General features: G+C 40.0%; 1 protein-coding gene across 1 annotated transcript in view; it reads left to right on the top strand.

Annotated features, from left to right (window-relative positions):
- Positions 1–22,355, top strand: part of LOC148535158 (melanopsin-B-like) — a 197,256-nt gene that overhangs the window by 76,975 nt on the left and 97,926 nt on the right. The window contains 3 exon segments of the mRNA XM_088464453.1: positions 1,735–1,906; positions 4,225–4,380; positions 19,438–19,545. Of these exon segments, the coding sequence (XP_088320579.1) occupies positions 1,735–1,906; positions 4,225–4,380; positions 19,438–19,545 (436 nt within the window).

Genomic DNA, 22,355 nt, shown 5'->3' with positions numbered 1-22,355 from the left:
CGACCAGGTTTTCAGCAGCCCCCGGGCCCTGTAGTGCAGACCGCGAGCACGGTCCACACTACAGAGTAACAAACCTACAGCCATCAGCGGCGGCTGTATGTTTGTTATAGCAGCCGATGAGAGTCTGTCAGACTCTCATTGGCTGCTGTGTCATTCACGGAGTGAGCCGGCTGGAGCTCACTCATGAGCTCCACCTTCCGGCTCACCCTGCAGCAGGTTGGGAGAGCCGTCACGTCATGACGTCTCTCCTATAGTGCAGAGCGGCCAGGAGGAGTGGACAGTTGTCGGTAGGAGCGGGGATCAGATAAGTTGCATTTTCTTTTTTTAAGGGGCATTGCATAGGGGGGGGTGGCTGCTACTGTAAGGACACTGCATAGGTGGGGGTGGCCGCTACTGTGGGGGCACTGCATAGGTGGGGGTGGCCACTACTGGGGACACTATGGGGGGCTACTACTAGGGGAAATGCATAGTGGGGTCTACTACTGGGGTCACTGCATAGGGGGGACTACTACTGGGGGCAATGCATAGAGGGGGGGACACTTCTGGGGGCACTGATTAAAGAGGCACTACATTAGGGAACCACTACTGGGGGCACTGCAGGGGGGGATTACTACTGGGGGCACTGCAGAGGGGGGATTATTACTGGGGGAACTGCAGAGGGGGGATTACTACTGGGGGCACTGCAGAGGGAGGATTACTACTGGGGGCACTGCAGAGGGGGGATTACTACTGGGGGCAATGCATAGGGGGGGGCTCTTCTGGGGGCCCTGATTAAAGAGGCACTACATAAGGGAACCACTACTGGGGGCACTGCAGAGGGGGGATTACTACTGGGGGCACTGCAGAGGGGGGATTACTACTGGGGGCACTGCAGAGGGGGGATTATTACTGGGGGCACTGCAGAGGGGGGGATTACTACTGGGGGCACTGCAGAGGGAGGATTACTACTGGGGGCACTGCAGAGGGGTGATTATTACTGGGGGCAATGCAGTGGGGGGATTACTACTGGGGGCACTGCAGAGGGGGAATTACTACTGGGGCACCCCGTTAGTGGTGTGGCTATGGGGGTTGGTTGTCAGGGGCGTAGGTGCTCTGTAATGCTTCCCGGGGGGAAGGGGGGGGGGGGCTGGCTCCTACACTTTCATCCTGTCTCCTAAGTTTTAGAAAAATTTGTCAAGCCCTGCGTTAATACATATCCAGGTTCACCATATAGGAAGTGAATCTATCTTGGGTACTGGGGGCTGGTAATGATTGTCAGCAGCACTGTTTCACTGCATATTACTTTTTTGCCATTTTCATATTGACTACTGCCGGAAAGGCAATGCCATTGGATTTTTAAAGATGTAAATAGCAGATGTTGTTGTGTTTGCATTTAATCATATTTTACAGTATATGGAAAATGTGACTTTCAAATGAATTATTAATTGTCCAGACACTTTTCTCTCTTTGATATTTAATACTATTATACACTTACAGTATATGCCTGGCAAAATTCTAGTGTTTTCAAATTGAGATTGTTCCCACTTTACATATACAGAAAATGTATACCTTTTATGCTAATTTCTTTGTATCCAGCTGAGGCTCATTACTCACATTAGTTTATACATATATTATTGTCAGTTATGTGCTATAGAAAAATAATTCATATTTTAATACATTTAGCAAACATTGGGATAACTAATTCTCAGAATGTTTTGGACATGATACTGACATATATTAAATCCTTTTTGTCAGGTTCATATGTACCTGAAGGTTTAATGATATCATGCACATGGGATTACGTAACAGCTACAACTTCAAACAAAAGTTACACCATGATGTTGTGCTGCTGTGTCTTCTTCATCCCGCTTCTTGTGATCTCACACTGTTATTTATTCATGTTTCTGGCGATTAGAAGTACTAGCAGGTAAGAGATCAGTCTTATCAGTCTTATTGTAGGAAATAGTCATCTAGCTAACTAAGCACATGTACATCATCTGCCTGGGCAGTGGTGGTTCAGTCAGTGACTAATTTTCTATGATATTTGTTTTATATTTGATTTTTTTTATACAGCACATCAAATACAAGAGCCTTTTTTACAACTGAATGTATTCATTGTCATAGCTAGTACAGTGTAGGGGTTCAGTATGATTCAGTTCTAATCCCGATAGCAGCATCCCAGCAGAGGAGGAAAATCCTGATCATCCTCAGGTACGTATAAACTAACCTAATCCCCCCCCTAACCTAACCTTCTCGTAGGGTTGCCTAACCCTAACCTCCCCCCTAAGTGCCTAACCCTAATCCCCCATCTAAGTGCCCAAAACTAACCCCCCACCCCGGGGGGGTACTGAACCTTAACCTCCCCCCGGGGTGCCTAACCCTAACCCCCCCTTCCCCTAGCCTAACCCTAACCTCCCAGAGGGGTGCCTAACCCTAAGTTCCCCCCGGGAACTCTAAACCTACCCCCCCCTGCGGCTGTCTGCGCCCGGTAAGCCAGGTATCAGGCTCCCGGCGTAGGGAAAATGACAGACGTCAGGATTTCGGCGCCTGTCATTTAACCCTTGCCGGGATTATACAGTCGGGAAGCCGGCGGGCGGGATTCCGTCCATCGGCTTCCCTACTGTTTCCTGAGTGTAGATAGTGCAGATGTGTCCTTACTCAGCCTAGCTCTCATCGTGACACATATTCATTAGAATGAAGCCAGATCTCACACTAAGGTTTCTAAGTGTATTTTCTTACTGCCGTCACTATAGTACTGTACTTACAGTAACATAGCACTTTCACAAAATTCACACAAATATTTGTGTAGAAGTAGCATACTGTTATCCAAAAGCAGCATATTGTAATATTAGGGGAAAAATTGCATCATATTAGTGAAAAAGTAGCAAAGAGTGTTAAGACTAATATGATGATACTTTTCCCCTAATATTATGCTACTTTTATATTTGTGCGAATATTGCGCAATTGCAAGTGCCATGTTCTTGCATATTTCATATAAACGAACAGGAATGTTTTGAGAGAACTTGCACATTACTAATGACCTATAACATGGCGCACTAGTGTATCCAATATTGCGGTGAGAGACAGAGAGGTCTTTTGAACAACTTCCAAAACAGTCCTGACAAAGGCCCTAACTGTCAAATTAGGACTTTCCTGTCTAAATCAGGACAACTAGGAGGTATGGCTTGCAGCACTAGTTTTATTGAAAAGCCATTTGTCTTCTCTTCACCTACCTCACACATCACTAATGAGAATATTTATTAAAGAAAATTTGCTTGAATACCCGGGCAGTTTCGGGAGGTACCCGCAAATGTTAAGGATCCCCAGATTTACCATGGAGGGGCCGCAGCAGATATTGCAGAGTTTGGCCCGGTGCAGCTAATGCTATCTGGAGATGGCGATGGCCGCAGGTAGCCTATAGTAACCTATGGGCTATTATAGCATAGTTTTTTTGGAGAAGGATCCTCCAGCATAAGCTGTTACCCTGCTTCCAGCTCTTCACTGTGACAGGCTCTTATCAGAGCCAGTCTCCCGGGAGGGGCATAATGCTAATTCCTGTGAAAAATGTAGATTTTAACCTTGCAAATTTAGGCAAACATTTTTTAAAACATAAAAATTTAAAATGCAAATTGTGATAAATCTTGCCCTGAAACCGCATTATTCCTGAGAAAAAGAAAAATTAGAATAAAAGGCTTTGGGGAAGTCCACCTCTTTAAACATGAACCTTAGTCACATCTGTTAGAGATCTGCAAACTACAGATTATACCAATCTACTGTACTTTAGGATTTAAATGCAAATCATTTACAGATATTTTGAATGGAGCTGCTGTTCTGAAACACACATTACTGTGCTCCTGAGATGGAAATCCACGAGGGTTTATTAGTCACCATCACAGTAATGAAGCTGTAAAGGATAAAGATAGTATAACAATTTCACTGATATACAAGTGCTTATTACAAACTACTGTATGCTGTATATTGTCTTTGGAAATAGCCCTAGCATGGATAGGGTTAATAAGAATATTCTACTTTAGTTCGCAGATTTCTGAAGTTTCTCAGATCTCACAGTTTGACTAAAGATAAATACCATAGTAAAAAATAAGCATTTGTTAAACACAACTCATAAATAAACATGTAATAGGTGATTTAAATCACCATCTGGAACTTCAGCTGTTCCTCAAATTAAAAGACACATGTTGCATTGTGTTTGGCAATGGTCTTAATTGCATGTGCTTTTCTTCTCAGGAATGTACAGAAGCTTGGATCCTGTGGGCGACAATCCTTGATGTCATCAACTATGAAGAATGAATGGAAAATGGCAAAAATTGCCTTAGTAATCATAATCGTCTATGTGTTGTCTTGGTCTCCATATGCTTGTGTCACATTAATTGCATGGGCTGGGTAAGTATAGCCAATATATATACAACAGCAATAAATGTTCTTTATATCAGGGAGGTTTCATCAAGTATAGTTTAACCTTAACATTTTTGTCCTTTATTAGACCAACTTTGTAAAATGTCTACAAGCTGTTTGTGATTTAGTGGGAAAGACGTAAATACTTAAAAAAAATATTTTATAAACAAGCTGGGTGATAATTCAAGGTAAGATTAAAAAATCTTATTTTTCAATACACAAAATGAAATGTAATAATGGTTGTATATGATTAATATAGTATTATAGATCGCTACAGATACACAGTAAAGATGTTAAGCTGCCATGTCTTTAAAAGTGGATGATGACCCTCTTCACTCAAGAATGTAAATGAAAGAATATCTTCAGGAACCACGGCTGATAATACTCTTTATGCCAATGCACTCACTGGACTGTAATCATGGAAAGAGCCTTCATCAAATCCTAGTCCTGTATAAACAAGGCTGCCAAAGAATGACCCTGTTTTTTGTAATCTCTCATGAGATGGTTTTCTTTTAATTTATAGACTTAGAGAAATGTATGGAAAAAAACAAGACTAAGCAGGATCTTGTGCATTACATTTTATTAAATGACAATAAAAAAGCTAGCAATAGCACTTACCATGTACATGAATGTAAACATAGTTCTTGTATAAATAGGTCAACTCATGATGTCTATCATACTGATTGGTTAGATATTGAGTATTTGCATTTTGGGTGAAAAGCATCATCATCCGCTTTTAGAGACATTGCAATTTAACATCTGTATTGTGACTCTGTAGCGATACATAGAGTTTATATGATTCCTTCAATATTGAATTATTTGTTATATTATGCTGATTGCTTGTGATAAGTGCAATCTTCTAAGGGAATTCAAGCCGCCGCTGCTGCTTCTACTCAGCCAGTGATCTGCTGTGCCGAACCCACAGCGGGAGGGTGTCCCGCTGGCGGCCCGGCTACTCAGCAGCAGCGGCGGCGGCTACCAGAGCCGCGCTGCTGCTGCTTCTACACAGTGATCACACTGATCACTGTGTGTTCCCGGAGCCGCAGCGGAAGGGTGTTCCGCTGGCGGCTCCAATACATAGCAGCAGCGGCGGCTACCAGAGCCGCCACTGCTGCTTCTCACTGAAGGGGGTGGGGCCGGCTGGGCTGCCCGATCACTGCTGGCCACAGTGATCGGGATATACTGGAGCCTGCAGCCGCGCCGGGAGGGGGGTGCCGCCAGATGCCCAATCACTGTGGCCAGCAGTGATCGGGACACAAAGGAGGGGGTGCCGCGGGTGTAGAGGGACCAGAAGGTCCCTCTAATATAGGCGGCAGTGGGAAGATTAACTTCCCATAGCTGCCTAGTGGCCATTCCTGACTGGTCGTATCAGATACGGCCATGTCAGGGAAAGCCCAGCCTGGTGTGGTCGTATCTGATACGACCAAGCCAGGCAAGTGGTTAAAAGAGAACATTTCAAATTACCAACCAGAGATGAAATCAGGTCGCAATTTGCGTGAGCAAAATGGTTCAGTAAATTGGACGCATCTTCAGGATTCTGGCAAATGAAGCTAGATGAAACCAGCTTAAAACAGTGTACATTCAATACACCAGAAGGTCGACACAGATTTCTTTCACTATCATATGGGATACTGTCTGCTCCAGAAGTATACCACAAAAGAATACACATGATTTTTGAACATATTCCAGGTGTTGAAACAATGATGGATGACATTATTATCTGGGGTTCTACAAAGGAAGCACATGATTCTAGATTGAGACAAGTGATGGAACTTACCAGAAAACTGAATCTAAAAGCTAAACAAGGACAAATGTGAATTTGGTGTGAAAACACTTACCTTTATGGGTGACGTAGTCTCAGATCAAGCTGTGAAGCCTGACCCAAGGAAAATATCAGCCATAGTGAATATGGAACGTCCTAACAACAAAGATGGCGTCAGCTCCTCTTAGATGGTTACTGGACAAAGATAATGAGTGGATGTGGTCACATGAACAAGAAGAAAGTTGGCAAAAACTGAAATCGACCATTACAGAGCAACCGGTACTAAGATTCTTTGATCCTGCAAAAAGAATAAGAGTTTCAGCAGATGCTGCTCAATTTGGTCTATGATCTGTATTGTTGCAAGAACATGAAGATACATCGCAACCTGTAATCTGTACATCTAGAGCATTGACAAGTGCTGAAACAAGGTATGCTCAGATAGAAAAAGAACTTCTAGCAATCACTTATGCATGTCACATATTTCATAAATTTGTGTATGGTCAAGCGTTTACAGTAGAAACTGACCACAAGCCATTGGTAGCTATCATGACTAAATTGTTGCATGACTGTCCCATGAGAATTCAATGAATGCTTATAAGACTACAGAAATATGATGTACAATTGCTGTACTGCCGACGGTAAATACAAGTACATTGCTGACACACTTTCTCGTGCTGTGGAAAAAGTGAAGGTTCCGGAAGTCTTATGGACAAAGAGATAGAAGCGTATGTGGATTTGATTGTAGCTACTCTACCAGTATCTCTTGCAAGACAAGAACAGATTAGAAAAGAAACAGAGACAGATGACACAATGAAAGTGTTAAAAGACATCATTCTGAAAGGATGGCCAGCAGAAAAAAATGCTTGTCCGCTGTCAATTCATGATTATTGGATGTACCGCAGTGACCTTACTGTTGTCAATGACATAATTTACAAAGGCAATAGGTTTGTCATACCTGCATGACTAAGAAAAACTATGCTGTGCAAGATACATGAAGGCCACTTAGGAGAAGAAAAATGTAAGCGTAGGGCACGTGAAGCGATATATTGGCCAAGAATGAACCAAGACATAGCACAGACAACAGCTACATGTGAGTTATGTTTTATGTATAGACCAAAGCAACAAGTTGAACCGCTGAGTCCTCATGCAGTGCCAGAGAGACCATACCAGAAGGTAGGCGCAGATTTGTTTGATTGTAATGGGAAGACGTACATTGTCATGCCTGATTATTATTCTAATTATCCTGAGGTGAAGACACTACATACAACTACTAGTAAAGCTGTAATCAATTGCATGAAGTTAATCTTTGCAAGGCATGGTGTTCCTATGGAGGTGTTCACTGACAATGGTTCTCAGTTTTCCTGTGCTGAAATTAAACAATTTGCTGATGATTGGGAATTTGTCCATACTACGTCAAGTCCCCACTACCCACGGTCAAATGGATTGGTGGAAAGGGCAGTAAAAACTGTAAAGAGTCTCATGAAAAAAGCACAGGAAGGTAAAGAAGATTTCTACAAAAGTCTCTTAATCTATTGCAGTACACCTCTGCAGAATGGATTCTCTCCAGCACAAATGTTGATGGGATGGAGAATTAGAGCAAATCTTCCAATACATGATGAACTGCTTAAAACGCATAGTTCAACATTAGTCAGACTGAGTAAGGAACGACAACAGGTGAAACAAAAACTGCCTGTCTGATCTTAGATTGGGTGACCAAGTCCATCTCAGAGACTATGAGAAAGGCATTTGGATGCAGAAAAGTACTGTGCAAGCACAAGTAGCACCAAGATCTTATACTATACGCACAGAGCGTGGAACAGAAGTAAGAAGAAATCGGGTGGATTTAAGATCTCAACCTAACCAACATGAAGACAACATGACTGAAGAATATCCTTCATCTGACATGTATGATAATCTGGATAATGGTGAACAAACCATGATTCAAGAAAGGTCCAACATGATTGATGAAGCACAGACTGTGTATGAAAGATCCAAAAGAGAAATTTGCAGACCTGAGAGACTTATTGAAACATGTTAGATGATATTCTTAACATATTACATGGTTGAATTGTTGCATTGAAGGATACAGGGCTTATCTTTAAAGAAAAGAGGATGTGATGTTATTGCATTAGATATGCCTAATGTTTGTAGACACTCCATAACTTGTATGTGAAAGCCTGGATCTTCAGTGACGGTCCCTAGGACCATGGGGAATGCTGGGAAGTGGGTGTAGTGTGGTGTACAGTATGTCTATAGTTTGCAAATGGCTGAATAAAGAGCATAGCAGTTGAAACCCATGCATCAGTGTCCATATGAATGCATATACAAGCATGCAAACAAAACAACACCATCCGCGATGTCCATTCAATAATCTAAACTGGGTGTATTTGGGCGCTCAATGCGCAAAAAGAAATGGGCACCCAAAACAACTGAAAACACTTCTCACTGAAGTTTGGACAAAGTTTCAGGTGTGAAAAAAATATATTTTACCCTCAGTTATTTTTTCTCTGCACAGCTTACTTCCTGTATTTAATTCTGTTTAAAAACCATTAAAGCCCTTACACATTTATTTTCTGAAATTGCTGATAACAGAAAGTAACTTAACTAAACAAAATAGCAAATAATATAATGTCCTGTGAGGATATATAAACTCCTAAGTTATATATTTGTGAATGTTATTTGCAGCTGTAGGCAAGTCATGTTGTAGGTTTTGTAATGAGTAGATTTACTCTCTCATAAACTCTCTCATATCAAGACATTATAATGACCTGTCTCAAAATGTGCAGAAATGTGTGAAAATGTTTTGACTAATAAAAGGTATTCACATGCAAGTAACAATGTTGACTGTAACATACATTTAAGCTACTTGCCAAACATTCAGTATAATATATTAATTCAGTACATCTGAGTAGGCTAAGAAGAAACTTCTCAAATATATGGCTGAAGAGTTGTTAATTTCCTTCCATATGCTTTCCACATAATTTCCATTTGGTAATTATTCTTATTTTCATTAAAAAGCAGCAACATACTATACAGCACTGTACATTGCGAGAATCGTAATAACACCATAAAATGACATGTGGACCAGGAGAGAGACAGCCCACAGTAATCACTTAACCAATGACACTTGAAGAAAACAGGAAAATAGCAGATCCCAGATGCATCACTATGGAAACCGTCGACTTGCACACCAACAGCATACTGAATGCGGCTGTGTGGAGATCTACCTTCTTTATGTATCCCACTGTTTGCCTCAGTCTGCTTTGGTGTGTTCCTGTACTGTTGATGTCACCTCCTCAAGGGGTAGGCGTGCACCTTGGTCTGAGATTTAAAGGGCCAGACTGAGCCGGTCAACACAATTGGCACTAAATTCAAACCCAGCCTCAGCAATCTAAACACTGCACAGTGCCACAGTATTATGTCTCCATACCTGCTTCAGCATTTCTATCTATATTGATTGACTCCATGCTTTTGCTTTCTGACTGAGAATTCTGCTTGTGACCCCAACCATAGCCTGTTATAACACTTTGCATCTGCACATGTTACCCTGACTTATATCTGAACAAAGTCCAAACAGATAAAGAAAGAGTTGTCTTTTTAGATGCACAGTTAATATTAAAATGTAACTTTTATTAGTATTTTAAAATATACATATTTTTACAGTCTGTGAAATATTAAAAGAAAAAAGAGTGTGATCAAAGAATTAGAAATAGTGCATTAAAATAATTATTATGGCTAATACAAGTCTGTATATCTATTTTCCATGAAAAATTATATATATATATATATATATATATATATATATATATAATAGTGGTTTATATTGTTATTTATATATGTATATGTCAATTATTAATTAAATCCACTTATTTCTTCCTATCAGAGTTGTTATTTATTCCACAGTCAGATTGTATCAGTGTGTAATCAAAATTACATAGACAGTTGGTAAACCTTGGATTTCTAGTTATACTGGATACATATGTAATTCTTGTGCTTTTTGACATAAAGAGGCAGATTGAACACAAACTATGTTACAAATAGGACTATACTCCAGGGAGTCAGACAACTCTCCTCTTTTCCATCACTATGTGTACTACATTGGTTATTCAATCACATCCACTCATATGTTCCATTTATAAGTGCACAGAATCCATATATTGGTTGTATAAAATCAATATCTCAGGTATATTAAATATATTTAAATTTAAATTAATGGTTTTGTTGTTCTCTATGTATTGGGCTTATCGGTTATATTATTCTGACGTGAAAAGACTACTAATAGTGGCAGATGCAGCAATTTTATATAGAGTCCATATTATTCAACCATATTAAACTGAAGGATATGGCTTTTATTTAGTCAGTATAAATGCTATACTGCCTCTTCAGTGTTGCTATTATAATCAGCTTTTGTTAATCTGGACAGTGATACTATTAATTCATTGTTATTTAGTGCTACAATTGTGTTAACCATATGTTAGTTTGTACATAATATAAAGCTTATAAGCTATCTCTCCTGTTGTATTTCCCACTGTTATGGAGCGTACACACGGTCAGATTTGTCAGACTTGTCAGATTTGTCAGATGAATGACTGAACGATTGAACGATTTGAACGATTTTACCAAAGTTTTGAATGATTTGAACGATTTGAACGATTGAACGATTTTTGACTGCATTAAAATGAATGGAATCATCCAAGTCTGACTGCAAACCCACCAGATGTCAGATATCGTTATCTGACAAACGGGAACGCGCATCGTTGATCGTCCATCGTTCAGGCATGTCAGATATGTCAGATTTTCCTTCAGATATGAATGACTGAACGATCTTTAAATCGTTATCGTTCATATCTGAAGGAAAAATCTGACCGTGTGTATGCACCATTACACAGTCAGAATTGTATAGACAAAATCTTACAGACCAATCGTTATACGACCAGTGGGAACTTGTTAAGTGATTGTGAGAAATAAATGTCTCATACATTGAGTTTATACCACACTGTTATTATACCATTCGGTGCTGTGCTTGTACCAAACACTGACACGCTCTTTCAAGTTTATCACTCACTTATTATTATAAGTAAATAGTGCTGATGGATTCTCATGGGTCAGTTGTTAGGTGATTGTGAGTGTCCCATGCACTATATTATATCACGCTGGTACAGCTATGTAAAACTCAGAGACTCTGTCTAAGGAGAGATTTATTCCTGCTGCTGTGTAGAACTGTGCTTGTGCTAACAGCTGACAGCACCAGCTTCACTGTATCAAATTGCTCTCTTATCTGTCCAACACTAACATACTGCCACTATAAAGTGTTTAGGAAGTAATTTTCATGTATACAGACAATGTACAGCTGTACATTCCTTCAGTTTAATATGGTACATACCATATCCTTCAGTTTAATATGGTTGAATAATATGGACTCTATATAAAATTGCTGCATCTGCCACTATTAGTAGTCTTTTCACGTCAGAATAATATAACCGATAAGCCCAATACATAGAGAACAACAAAACCATTAATTTAAATTTAAATATATTTAATATACCTGAGATATTGATTTTATACAACCAATATATGGATTCTGTGCACTTATAACATATGAGTGGATGTGATTGAATAACCAATGTAGTACACATAGTGATGGAAAAGAGGAGAGTTGTCTGACTCCCTGGAGTATAGTCCTATTTGTAACATAGTTTGTGTTCAATCTGCCTCTTTATATCAAAAAGCACAAGAATTACACATGTATCCAGTATAACTAGAAATCCAAGGTTTACCAACTGTCTATGTAATTTTGATTACACACTGATACAATCTGACTATGGAATAAATAACAACTCTGATAGGAAGAAATAAGTGGATTTAATTAATAATTGACATATACATATATAAATAACAATATAAACCACTATTATATATATATATATATATATATATATATAAATATATATATAATTTTTCTTGGAAAATAGATATACAGACCTGTATTAGCCATAATAATTATTTTAATGCACTATTTCTAATTCTTTGATCACACTCTTTTTTCTTTTAATATTTCACAGACTGTAAAAATATGTATATTTTAAAATACTAATAAAAGTCACATTTTAATATTAACTGTGCATCTAAAAAGACAACTCTTTCTTTATCTGTTTGGACTTTGCTATAACTGTTGTCAATGATAGCACCCCCTACTAAGAATAAATGAGAATAGTCTATATGTAACACTAGGGGTTCATAGGAATAATTTCTATCTACAATTGACCTGTGCGGAATATATTTCCTCTATCCTTTTATGCTTATATCTGAACAACCATTCTCCAGTCTGCCAATTTGGTAACTTGTTTTGTTTTTCCTAAACTTACAAGAAGTCATGTTCAGTTACATGTGAGGCTCCAGAGTCCAAGCTGCAAAGATTATAACACCTTGCATCAGTTCTTGGTGAAGACCAGGGGGTATGTTAGACTCTACACCTCAACATTGCTGACACAAAATCTCTGCCTAGTCTGAATATGACAGTATATTCTAGCCTTATGAATGCCACTGGCAGTCTGCCTCCTAAAGATCTTGCTCAGTAATACATCAAGTGGGAAGAAAGCCAGCAACAGGTGATGCAGTACTTACAAGGACTTGCTCACAGCCTGAATTCATTACAGCCCACTGCAGGTGAAGGAGACAAAACTAATCCTCCACCAGAAGCTCCATGATTTGCCCATGGTGGGTTCCAACTATTCATTCCCAATGCCCCAAAATATGGTAGGGATCCTAGAAATGCTGTAGGTGTAGCTCCAGTGCTACATTGTGTTGATCACCTTCCCTGGACTTTGGGTCAGAAAAGCTATGATAGCTTTAATAATTTCTATGTTGTTTGCATCTAGCTTGGGCATCCCTTTGTAGGAACATGAAAACTGAATATTGCATAATTGTTCTGCTTTTTATTTGCCATTCCAGAAAATCTTTCATAAATCTTGTGGTGTAGCAACAATTTTCTATGTCAGGGAACCTCCAGCCTGGGACAGTTGCAATCCAGTTCCAGACCATTGCTACTGAGCTGTCTTGGAATAATGAAGCTCTGGTCACCACCTTTTAGCAGGGATTGAATGATAGAATTAAGCATGAGCTTATTTCCAGAGATCTTCCATCTTTACTTGATGACTTTACCACTCTTGGTAACAAGGTGGTCATTCATTTTAGAGAATCAACTAAAGAGAGGGATTTGTCCTATCATCCTGGAATTAAGCTAGCTCCGTGCTTCTAGTCTCCTCTCTTGCCCAAAATTCCAGTTCCTGACCCCCAAATGAGGAACCATAGCATTGCCACTACAGGAGAGGGAGAATTGTCTAAAACATAATTTGTGCCCCTATTGTGATTTTTCACCTTGTAGCTAATTGCCAAATCAAGTTGGGAAACTCCAAAGTTTAGGTAGTAAAGGGTGCTTTAGGTTCCTTTTGTCCCACTCCTGATCTAGAATAGATAGCTCTGTTTTGGTAAAGGACATTATGAGGTATGTATCTTCATGGACTTAGGAACCATCATTGATTCCAATCTTGTCAAAAAGCTAGAAGTATCTTCCTCTCTCTTAGGGAGAATCCTTTTTACTGTTAGCAGTAGAAGTTGCATTTTTTTGTTACATTCTATTGGGCCAGGTCTACAGATGGATCCTGAGAAACATAAAGCAGTTGAAGACTGGCCCCAACTTTCAGGTCTTAAAACGACACAAATGTATCAAAGGGTACTATTTTGAAGTAACCCCATCACTGTCCCCACTTGCAAAGGAGCCAATCCAAAACTTTGGTCACAAGAAAGTATTCAACCATTCCAAAGTTTGAAAAGGCCTTTCTCTCTATTCCAATACGCAATAGGCCAGATATTCCCAAACAATTGTTTTTGCAGATAGATACATTCAGTGTTGGGGCAGTTTTATATCCACATCAATCCACAGAGAAGCTTCCTGGAACCAAAAATAGGAAGGCAGATGCAGTATCTAATTTTTTTGACTACAATGACAGTGTGATATCTCCTAGGCTGAAGACTATATTTGAACCTGGCTCTGTAGTCCAACTCAACACAATATAAGGGAAGTGCACTCCTTTAAAATCAGGCAACATGTCTATCATGGGCACATAACTTATATTTCTCTGTCCATATGGGAGTCAAAAAGATGCTGAATCTAATTTCTAGAAACTACTGGTGGCCTTAGATGTGCCGTTATATCAAAAATTTAATTTATGTCTACACTAGTTGTGTCCAGCACAAAATCCCAGTTTTAAAACGTCTTGGATTGCTTTTACCACTTCTCAGTTCCAAGCCTTGGACTCTGTATTCATGGATTTCATTACGGAACTTGCACCTTCTGAAGGACATGATACAATCTAGTTTGTGGTTAACCATTTCTCTAAAATAGTAAATATTGTACCACTTAAAGGTTTACCTTCTTCTGCTATATTAGCTTCTTTATTTATCAAACTTATTTTTCACTTTATGGATGCCCTCAAGAGATCATATCTGACTTAAAGATTTTAGATAGTTTCTGTAAAAATATAGTGAATAAAATTCCATTGCTCAACAGAATACTAGCGTCAGTCTTAAAGCCAAACTGAGGGAGTAAACCAAGATCTGGAGATGTTCATCAGAATTTACATATCAGCAGCTCTGGGTGATTGGATCCATCTTTTACCTTGGGCTGAATTTGTCTATATTAATCATTATCATGAATTTTCATCCATATTTTATATAGTATATGGGATGTCCACAAATACCTAGTTTGTTTGCAGACCCTACTTCTGATGTCCCTGCTGTCAATTCCCTTCTCCTAAATACCTTGCCAATGTGACTCCAGATAAATTACAATATCAAGTATCCAGTCATTATACAGAGTTTCTATATAAGAGGAAGAAAAAAGAGCCCAAAGTGAATCCAGGGAACAGAGTCTGGATGTCAAGCCACCACCTTTTGGTTGAAAGTACACAGTATGAAACTTCCCCCTTGTTTCATTGGACCTTTTAAAATCTCTCAAGTGATTAATCCTGTAACTGTCCAACATTCCCAGTGTATTTCATATTTCATTATTAAGGCCTCTGGAACGTAATCAATTCTCTTATGCCTCATCATCCTCCTGCTCCCATCTTGATACAAGAACAACAGTAATTTGAGATCAACAAATTCTAGATTCTAAAGTATCTAGGGTATTCTGAACTTTCGAATTAATAGGAAAGGCTTTGGTGCCAAAGACCATTCTTTGAAAAAGTTTGCTGATGTACATGCTCCAAGCCCTCTTATGCAGTTAACTGGCATGAACCCATGGGATGTGACCGCAGCCAACTGGGCTTTTCACTAACACGGTCACTTCCAATGCGACCATGCCATCCTGCTCCACTCTTTGGCTGTTAAAAAGGAAATCCATTCTGCACAAATGCAGAACCTATTTCCTCCTTTTTGCACAGCCCACCAGCAGTGATGTGGTGGATGTCATCACTGCCAAATTTGCAACCTAGAAATCAGGGTAAATGACACTCTGGAGCACATGCACCTATAACGTAAGTGTGAGGTGGAGCACTATTAGAATGATCACAGAATGGTGAGAAAGAAGGCAAATTTCACTGGAAGGATAGGCAATGCCACTGGGGAAATCTATTGGCACTGGTGGGAAGGGGGTTATGTGTGATAAAGGTCTATTGGCCAGGGTAGTACTATACAAGTATAGTGACACATGGGGCAGGGGAGTGCCGCAGTAGGGATTTTAAGCCACTGGAAGGGTTATGCTACAGGGGATCTATTACCACTATGGAAGTGCAGGGTAATGCCACTTGGGGATCTATTGTTGGGGTGGAAGAAGGTACTGTTACAATAATGGCCTATAGATATGGAGGGGTGGAGACTCCCAATAGGTATATTTTTGTTTCAATAAAATATTTTAAAACATTTTTAAAAATACAGTCTTAACTGAATTTCATTTATTAAATGACAATTTCTGAGCATTTTATTAGTAAATATAGTAGTCAGTTAAGTAGTTAATGTGTACTATGAGAAGCTTCTAGACAAACCATTTCTGGGGGGTTTGATGCCCACCCATAAGATGGTGGGGCACTGTCACAAGACTTACTGGGTCTGGAGGTGTGTGTCTACCCAAGCTGCTTCTACATCTACATGACTCTGCCAGCTCTTGTGTCTTCCTCCCTTAGTGGAAGATGGGTTGCTTCTCTGGGGTCTAGATGGCCGATGACATGATCAGTAGCACAAGTGGCTCCAAATTCCAACCCAGCCTCTGCTTATATAAATTTCACTATGAGCACAATGTCAGATTATTAGGTCACTGTATCTGCTGCATTCCTATTTACAATAATTGAGTCCACGTGTATCAGACCTCCACTTGCCTTTTGAACTAGTATCTTGCCTGTGATCATGACCTCAGCCTGTTATACTGCTTTGCACCAGTGCGTGTGAATCTGACCACATCCTGTTACCCCATTCTGCATCTGTGCCTGTGACCCTGACAGCCTCTTTTGACCATTCTCCTGTCTGCTGATTCTGTACTGTGCCTTCTTTCTCCTAAGCTCCCCATACATCAAGTGGGAGATTAGAGGGTTATGACCTGCAGGCTCTTTACAGCAAAGCCCATATCACCTTTCGGTGGGTCTTAGTGAAGACCAGGGGGGTCCATTAGATTCATAGCCTGTCAGTGTAAATTGTAGACTGACAGCATCCAACTAGCCTATGACACCAGCTGAGTCTCAAATACAACATCACCCAGATAAAATAAGCCACAACCCGGAGGTAGCGGCACAATCTCATACATGCGACTTATGCTGGCCATACACGCTACAATTATCGGGACGATCCGCCCGATATCGGCGGATCGCCGCGATAATTGTTGCGTGTGGGGGGGTGACCGAGGGTTAAATATTGCTCGGTCTGGCATGCTGGATTGTCCAGCATGCCCGTCCGATGCGATATTTAGTGGGTAAACTGTTGGCCGCATCGGGCAGTGTATGCCCAGCGCAGCCGACAGACAGACATTTCCTGTGTTCCTTCCTATGGAAGGAACAGGGGGCGGAGCGCGGATGTTGGGCTATACACTGTGAGATTTCTCTCACAGTGTATGCCGGCGACTTCTGCGGCTTGCAGGCTGCCAGAAAAAATGTCTGTCGGTCTGACAGACATTTTATCTGGTAGTGTATGCCCAGCATTAGACGCATCTCTTGAAGCAACCTGGAAGTCAATGATCTGTTTGAGTGCAACAATTGCAAATTTTCTAACACCAATGATAGTACTGGTTTGGCAGACCATACTTGATTACACTTACCACAATAACATTTCAAAACTAGCTAGAATATATTTTTTGTGTTTTTAATTCTGATCTTCTTAAGTAATAAGGTGCGTGATGTCTTGGGAGCTCATTTGACATGCAGAGCTGCGGATGCACTAGCAGTGGCTAATTTATGCACACCCATGTAAATGTAACCGCATTTAAATGGACAGACACGCCTGCGTTTCTCAGACCACCCCACGTTACCACCCCCTAGCGCTGACAACCTGTCACTCACTCTGAGACGGATTCCCATGTGCGTATGTAATCGCAGTGCGATCGCTGCGCATGCTCAGTGCGGCTTATACGCATGCATGATGGCAAACAATCGCTCGAATGCATGCGTGTTCACCTTTGCGTCTGTCTCCGAATCAGGCCCAAAGTCCCCAGAATAAGAATAGTGAGAATTGGAATAAGAGAATGTAATAGAATAAGAAGAGATGTACTGGGCAACTGGGTCTGAACAGGAACTTTTCCAGAAACAATCTTTACATCCAGAGGCTGTCCATGGAAATGATGGTGACCGTTTGGTCTCCCTATACCTTTGTATAAACAATCTAGTTTTTTCTTGGATTTTATGCAACTTAGTTACATATCCTTTAATAGACTATAGGAAATAGATTTACTTGTTCTTGACATCAGCTGCGATAACATATTGGGTAATGCAGCCATAATGCAGCCATAAAGTGATATATAGTTGTTATTATTACCCTTTATACTATGTATTACCATATTTCACATTGCTGTATAATTAGGGACATTGCTCTTTGCACCTTAAGACGCTGAGCAACAATAAAGTTGTGGTTCTTGCCCTGACTATTTCTTAAAGAATATCACAGATAGGATTTCCTGATATTTATTCAGCTTTTCCTTGTCCTCATATATTGGTCAAATGGATATGTTCAATGTTACAAATAGGGGAGTGCTGCTGACAACTCTATATTACCTTATGAGAAAAGAGAGAAAGGAAGACAAGGAGTTATATTTTAGTGTACTGACGAGCTGAAACTATGTACTTTGACTGAAGGAACACTTGATATATTTATTAAAAAATTACTTTGATTTGATGTATATTGAAAAGTGTTTAAAACATATTTGAAAGCTAATAGGTAAATTATTTCATATATTTTAAAACTAATTGGAGATATTTTTAATATATGCTGAGGTTTTTTTAAAATAAATATATTGTTCAGTTTGGTGTATGTTTCGTGTACTGTAGAGTCAGAGGCGCCAAAAGGAGAAGGGGGGTGGAGAATGGGTACAAATTACTCCGATGTGCAGCGACAGCAAAGTGATAATATTTTTCCATGTAGTATTTTTGTAGCGTGGAGTGGCCATGCCCCATGATTACGCCAGGTTGTCTGTTTGTCCATATTAATAATACATTGAGTTGTCTATAGTATATATAAGCGCATACAGTATGTTTCCTTGATCTGACCTCTGGTTCTGTAAAGGGGCCTATCCATTAGCAGATAAATTTGAACGATGAACGATTTTTCGTTCAGTCGTTCAATTTATCTGCTAACGGATAGGCTCTGAACGATGAAAATGCGCTCTCCCGTGGGCCGACAAATTTGGTCTTTTGTCTCTCCAACATGTTGGTCAATTATCGTTTATTAGAAATATCTGTCGCAGTAAACACCGAACGATGAACGATTTTTTAATACAAATGAATAGAAACATAAAGAAAATCCACTCCCAGAATGATGTCATGCAAAATCGTTCGTCGTTCAAAAAAATCTGTCATGTACATGACAGATATCTGTCACAGCAGCCCAAGGAATTTTCAAAAGATAAATCTTTTGTCTTTCATCTGTTGAAAAGATCTGCTGATGGATAGGCCCCTTAAGGCTTCCAGATTTAAATCCCTTTATTGAGTATACAGTACTGAAGGTTTTTAATGTCATTTTTGAGAATTTTAAATAATACAGCAGATTCGTAACATTTTGCGACATTCACTTATTTCTTTCTATTTTAGCAATGGAAAATCTTTAACACCGTATACCAAGACTGTTCCTGCAGTTATAGCGAAAGCCTCTGCAATTTATAATCCAATTATATATGGAATAATTCATCCAAAGTACAGGTAAAATTAATTTAATCATTGAAATTAAGTATACTTTTAACACCCTGTAAAGCGATATTATCATATACACTGTTAGTGACATTACAACATACCACTGACACTATGAGAGTTTGAATAGGGACACAGGGGCGTGGATGGATCTCACTGGGGCTGTGATATGATCATGCTCCCAGTGGGCGTGCTTAGTCCTTATGCAGTGCAAGGCACCCCCAACCTGCCTCCATCCTCCTAATACACCCTTGAGGTACCTTGATCTGCAGCATCGCACTATGGACAATTCGGAATAAACAAGGAGACAGCTGATGGCAGAACAGTCCTCCAAAAACAGGACTGTCCTGCAGAATTGACAGTTAGAAGGTAACATTTCAAGATACTAACTTAATATTTATTTGCTGCATTATGACTAGATTAAAGAAAAGTGACAGCACCAAGAGCACAATGGCTAGTTCTTCCATACACATACAGTATAACAGAAAACCAGGAACCATGTAGCAGGGTGTTTGCTCAATCTATACCCCCCCCCTTTGTTCCTTTAATAAGGTAAAAAGTAAATACAATTATATAATAAAAAAAATAAAACAAATCAGAATATAATAAAGGAGCTGTAGGAACATTCCCCACTCTGAGGGGTATTCAATATGAAACGTAAACTTCGCTGTCGAAGTTTACGTTTCATATCGGAGATTTTTCTGGGATAAAGTATCGGGGGCGCGCCCGCTTTATCCCCGTATTCAATATCAACTCTACGAAAACGGGAATGTGCGAAGTGGGATTTGCGTAAAAAAACAAAATTTTCCTTGAAAAAATTGTAGGACCCCCCTAAAGTTGTAAAAACATGGGGGATCACTATGGGTACCCCCATTTTAGCCTGCAAATGAAAGTCGGGGATTTAAATAGCCGAAGCAGGTGTTTTTTTTCCCGACATTGAAGAAGTGTTGCAGAAGAGCACTTAGGTTATTTTTTTCGTATTTTTTAAGTGGTCCCATCAAATTTGGGGTACATGAAAATGGGTACTAGCATATTTTTATGTTCCTAAAGTAAGTTTTGAAAAATTCTGCATCTATGCACCTGCCGCTAATAGCCTATTCTAGAATACACCTGCCGCATACTTGCAGAATAGCCCTGAACTTATTTCCCTATCTTTAAACACTTTTTTTCCCATTTTTTTTTTTACCCCAATTTTTAAATTAATTTTTTGGGGTGTCCCTATTTTTTTTTTTTTTTTGACACAGTTCTTTTTAAAATGTCATTCCCAGGGGTACAGGCTATTTTTTTTTAAGCCGTCACCTCTAAACCCCAATTCTGCACTTTTTTTCGCCACCTATTCAGTGGTGAAAAATTATCCCCTTTTTTTTTCTAAGACTTTTCGAACCTGCGAAAAGTCTTTGAAATTGAATACAGTGTAAAACTAGAACCTGCGATAATGACGTCATAGGTGCGATATTAACGCAAAAACTGAGTTTTCGCTCCATATTGAATTCCCCTATCTGTCTTATTACTTTGGGTGCATCAAAAGTCAGAATCCCGGATCACATACTTTTTCTGAATTCCCGCTTTCCAGAAGCAACATAGACTGTCTAGGGAATGAAATAATACAAAAAATAATAATAAAACAAAATAATTAAATATCAATTGTTGCTGCATATGTGTTTGGGCGTCTGGTACATGCAGTAGATACAGTAGGCACTGCTGGCCCCTAGAGTGATGGACTCTATAGCATGAGACATCTAATTGTTATTGTCTCTCTGTGGAAAAGATGTATCAAACCTTTGAGAGCGATAAAGTGGAGAAGTTGGCCACAGTAATCATTCAGCTTCTAACTGTCATTTATCTAGCACAGTATAGAACATGACATAAGCTGATTAGTTGCTGTGGACATCTTCTCCACTTTATCTGTCTCAAAGGTATGATACATTGCCCCTTGTGACACTATACGATCATTTGATCAGAGCTTTAAATTGCTGGCCACTTCTTTCTGTCTTCATACATTGTCCTGAACAGAGGCAGAATTTCACCCCCATCACCCGGAAGCAAGATCTCCTGCAGACCCCCTTTGCCGACTTGTAGACAGTAGTCCCATTGAACTACAGTTCCTCCTGTGCAAGGCTTCTGTTGAGGCTTCCTGTTCTCTGTGTAGGAAGCAGTGTGGATGCGAGTGGAGGTGAAGGGCAGGAGGAGGCAGAAATGCTTAGGCACACACTAAGCAGTGCAGCCTGCCCACCCTTCCCACACCAGGCGCCTGGAGGAGAAAGCCTCCATTGCCTCAGGCAGTTATGCACTGGCCCTGAATTTGTCTGCTAAAATTAGTTTTTAATAGTTTATTTTACAGATGTCTGCCCTTTCTGTAAATGCCAGTTTCTGCAAATGGGTTATATCAATTGTGGGCTCTCATATCCCACTCGAGAGAGAGTCATTATTGCCATTTAAATAATTGTGTTAGAGGTCCAAAGCAGCAGCTAATACTAGTCATTTCTCTCTTACCACTTATATGTAATTCAAAAGCTGCATTCAGTACATACAAAGAACCTGATTCAGAGGTGCATGTAATGTCGATGCCGTACACAAGCGGCCAATGTTTTCAGTCTGCGCATGTGTGCGAGCCGCACTGCTTTTGTGTCCTGATGGTTAGCGCTCTACAGTAAGTCACAGAACAAATTTGGATGCAAGAGCAGGGGACTTCAGTGGGCGTTCCTGGGAGGCAAAAGGGGACGGCAAGCCAGTTGTGGGCGTGTCATGGGTGTGTCACAGTCAGCAACTTTGGTTGCACTGACACAGACAGCCATGTACAGATGGAGATTCTGCACCTCCAT

This window comes from Taudactylus pleione, unplaced genomic scaffold (genome assembly GCF_031769625.1).
Source record: "Taudactylus pleione unplaced genomic scaffold, aTauple2 ptg000055l, whole genome shotgun sequence".
Lineage (NCBI taxonomy): Eukaryota > Metazoa > Chordata > Amphibia > Anura > Myobatrachidae > Taudactylus > Taudactylus pleione.
This window is presented reverse-complemented; position numbering and strand designations above follow the sequence as displayed.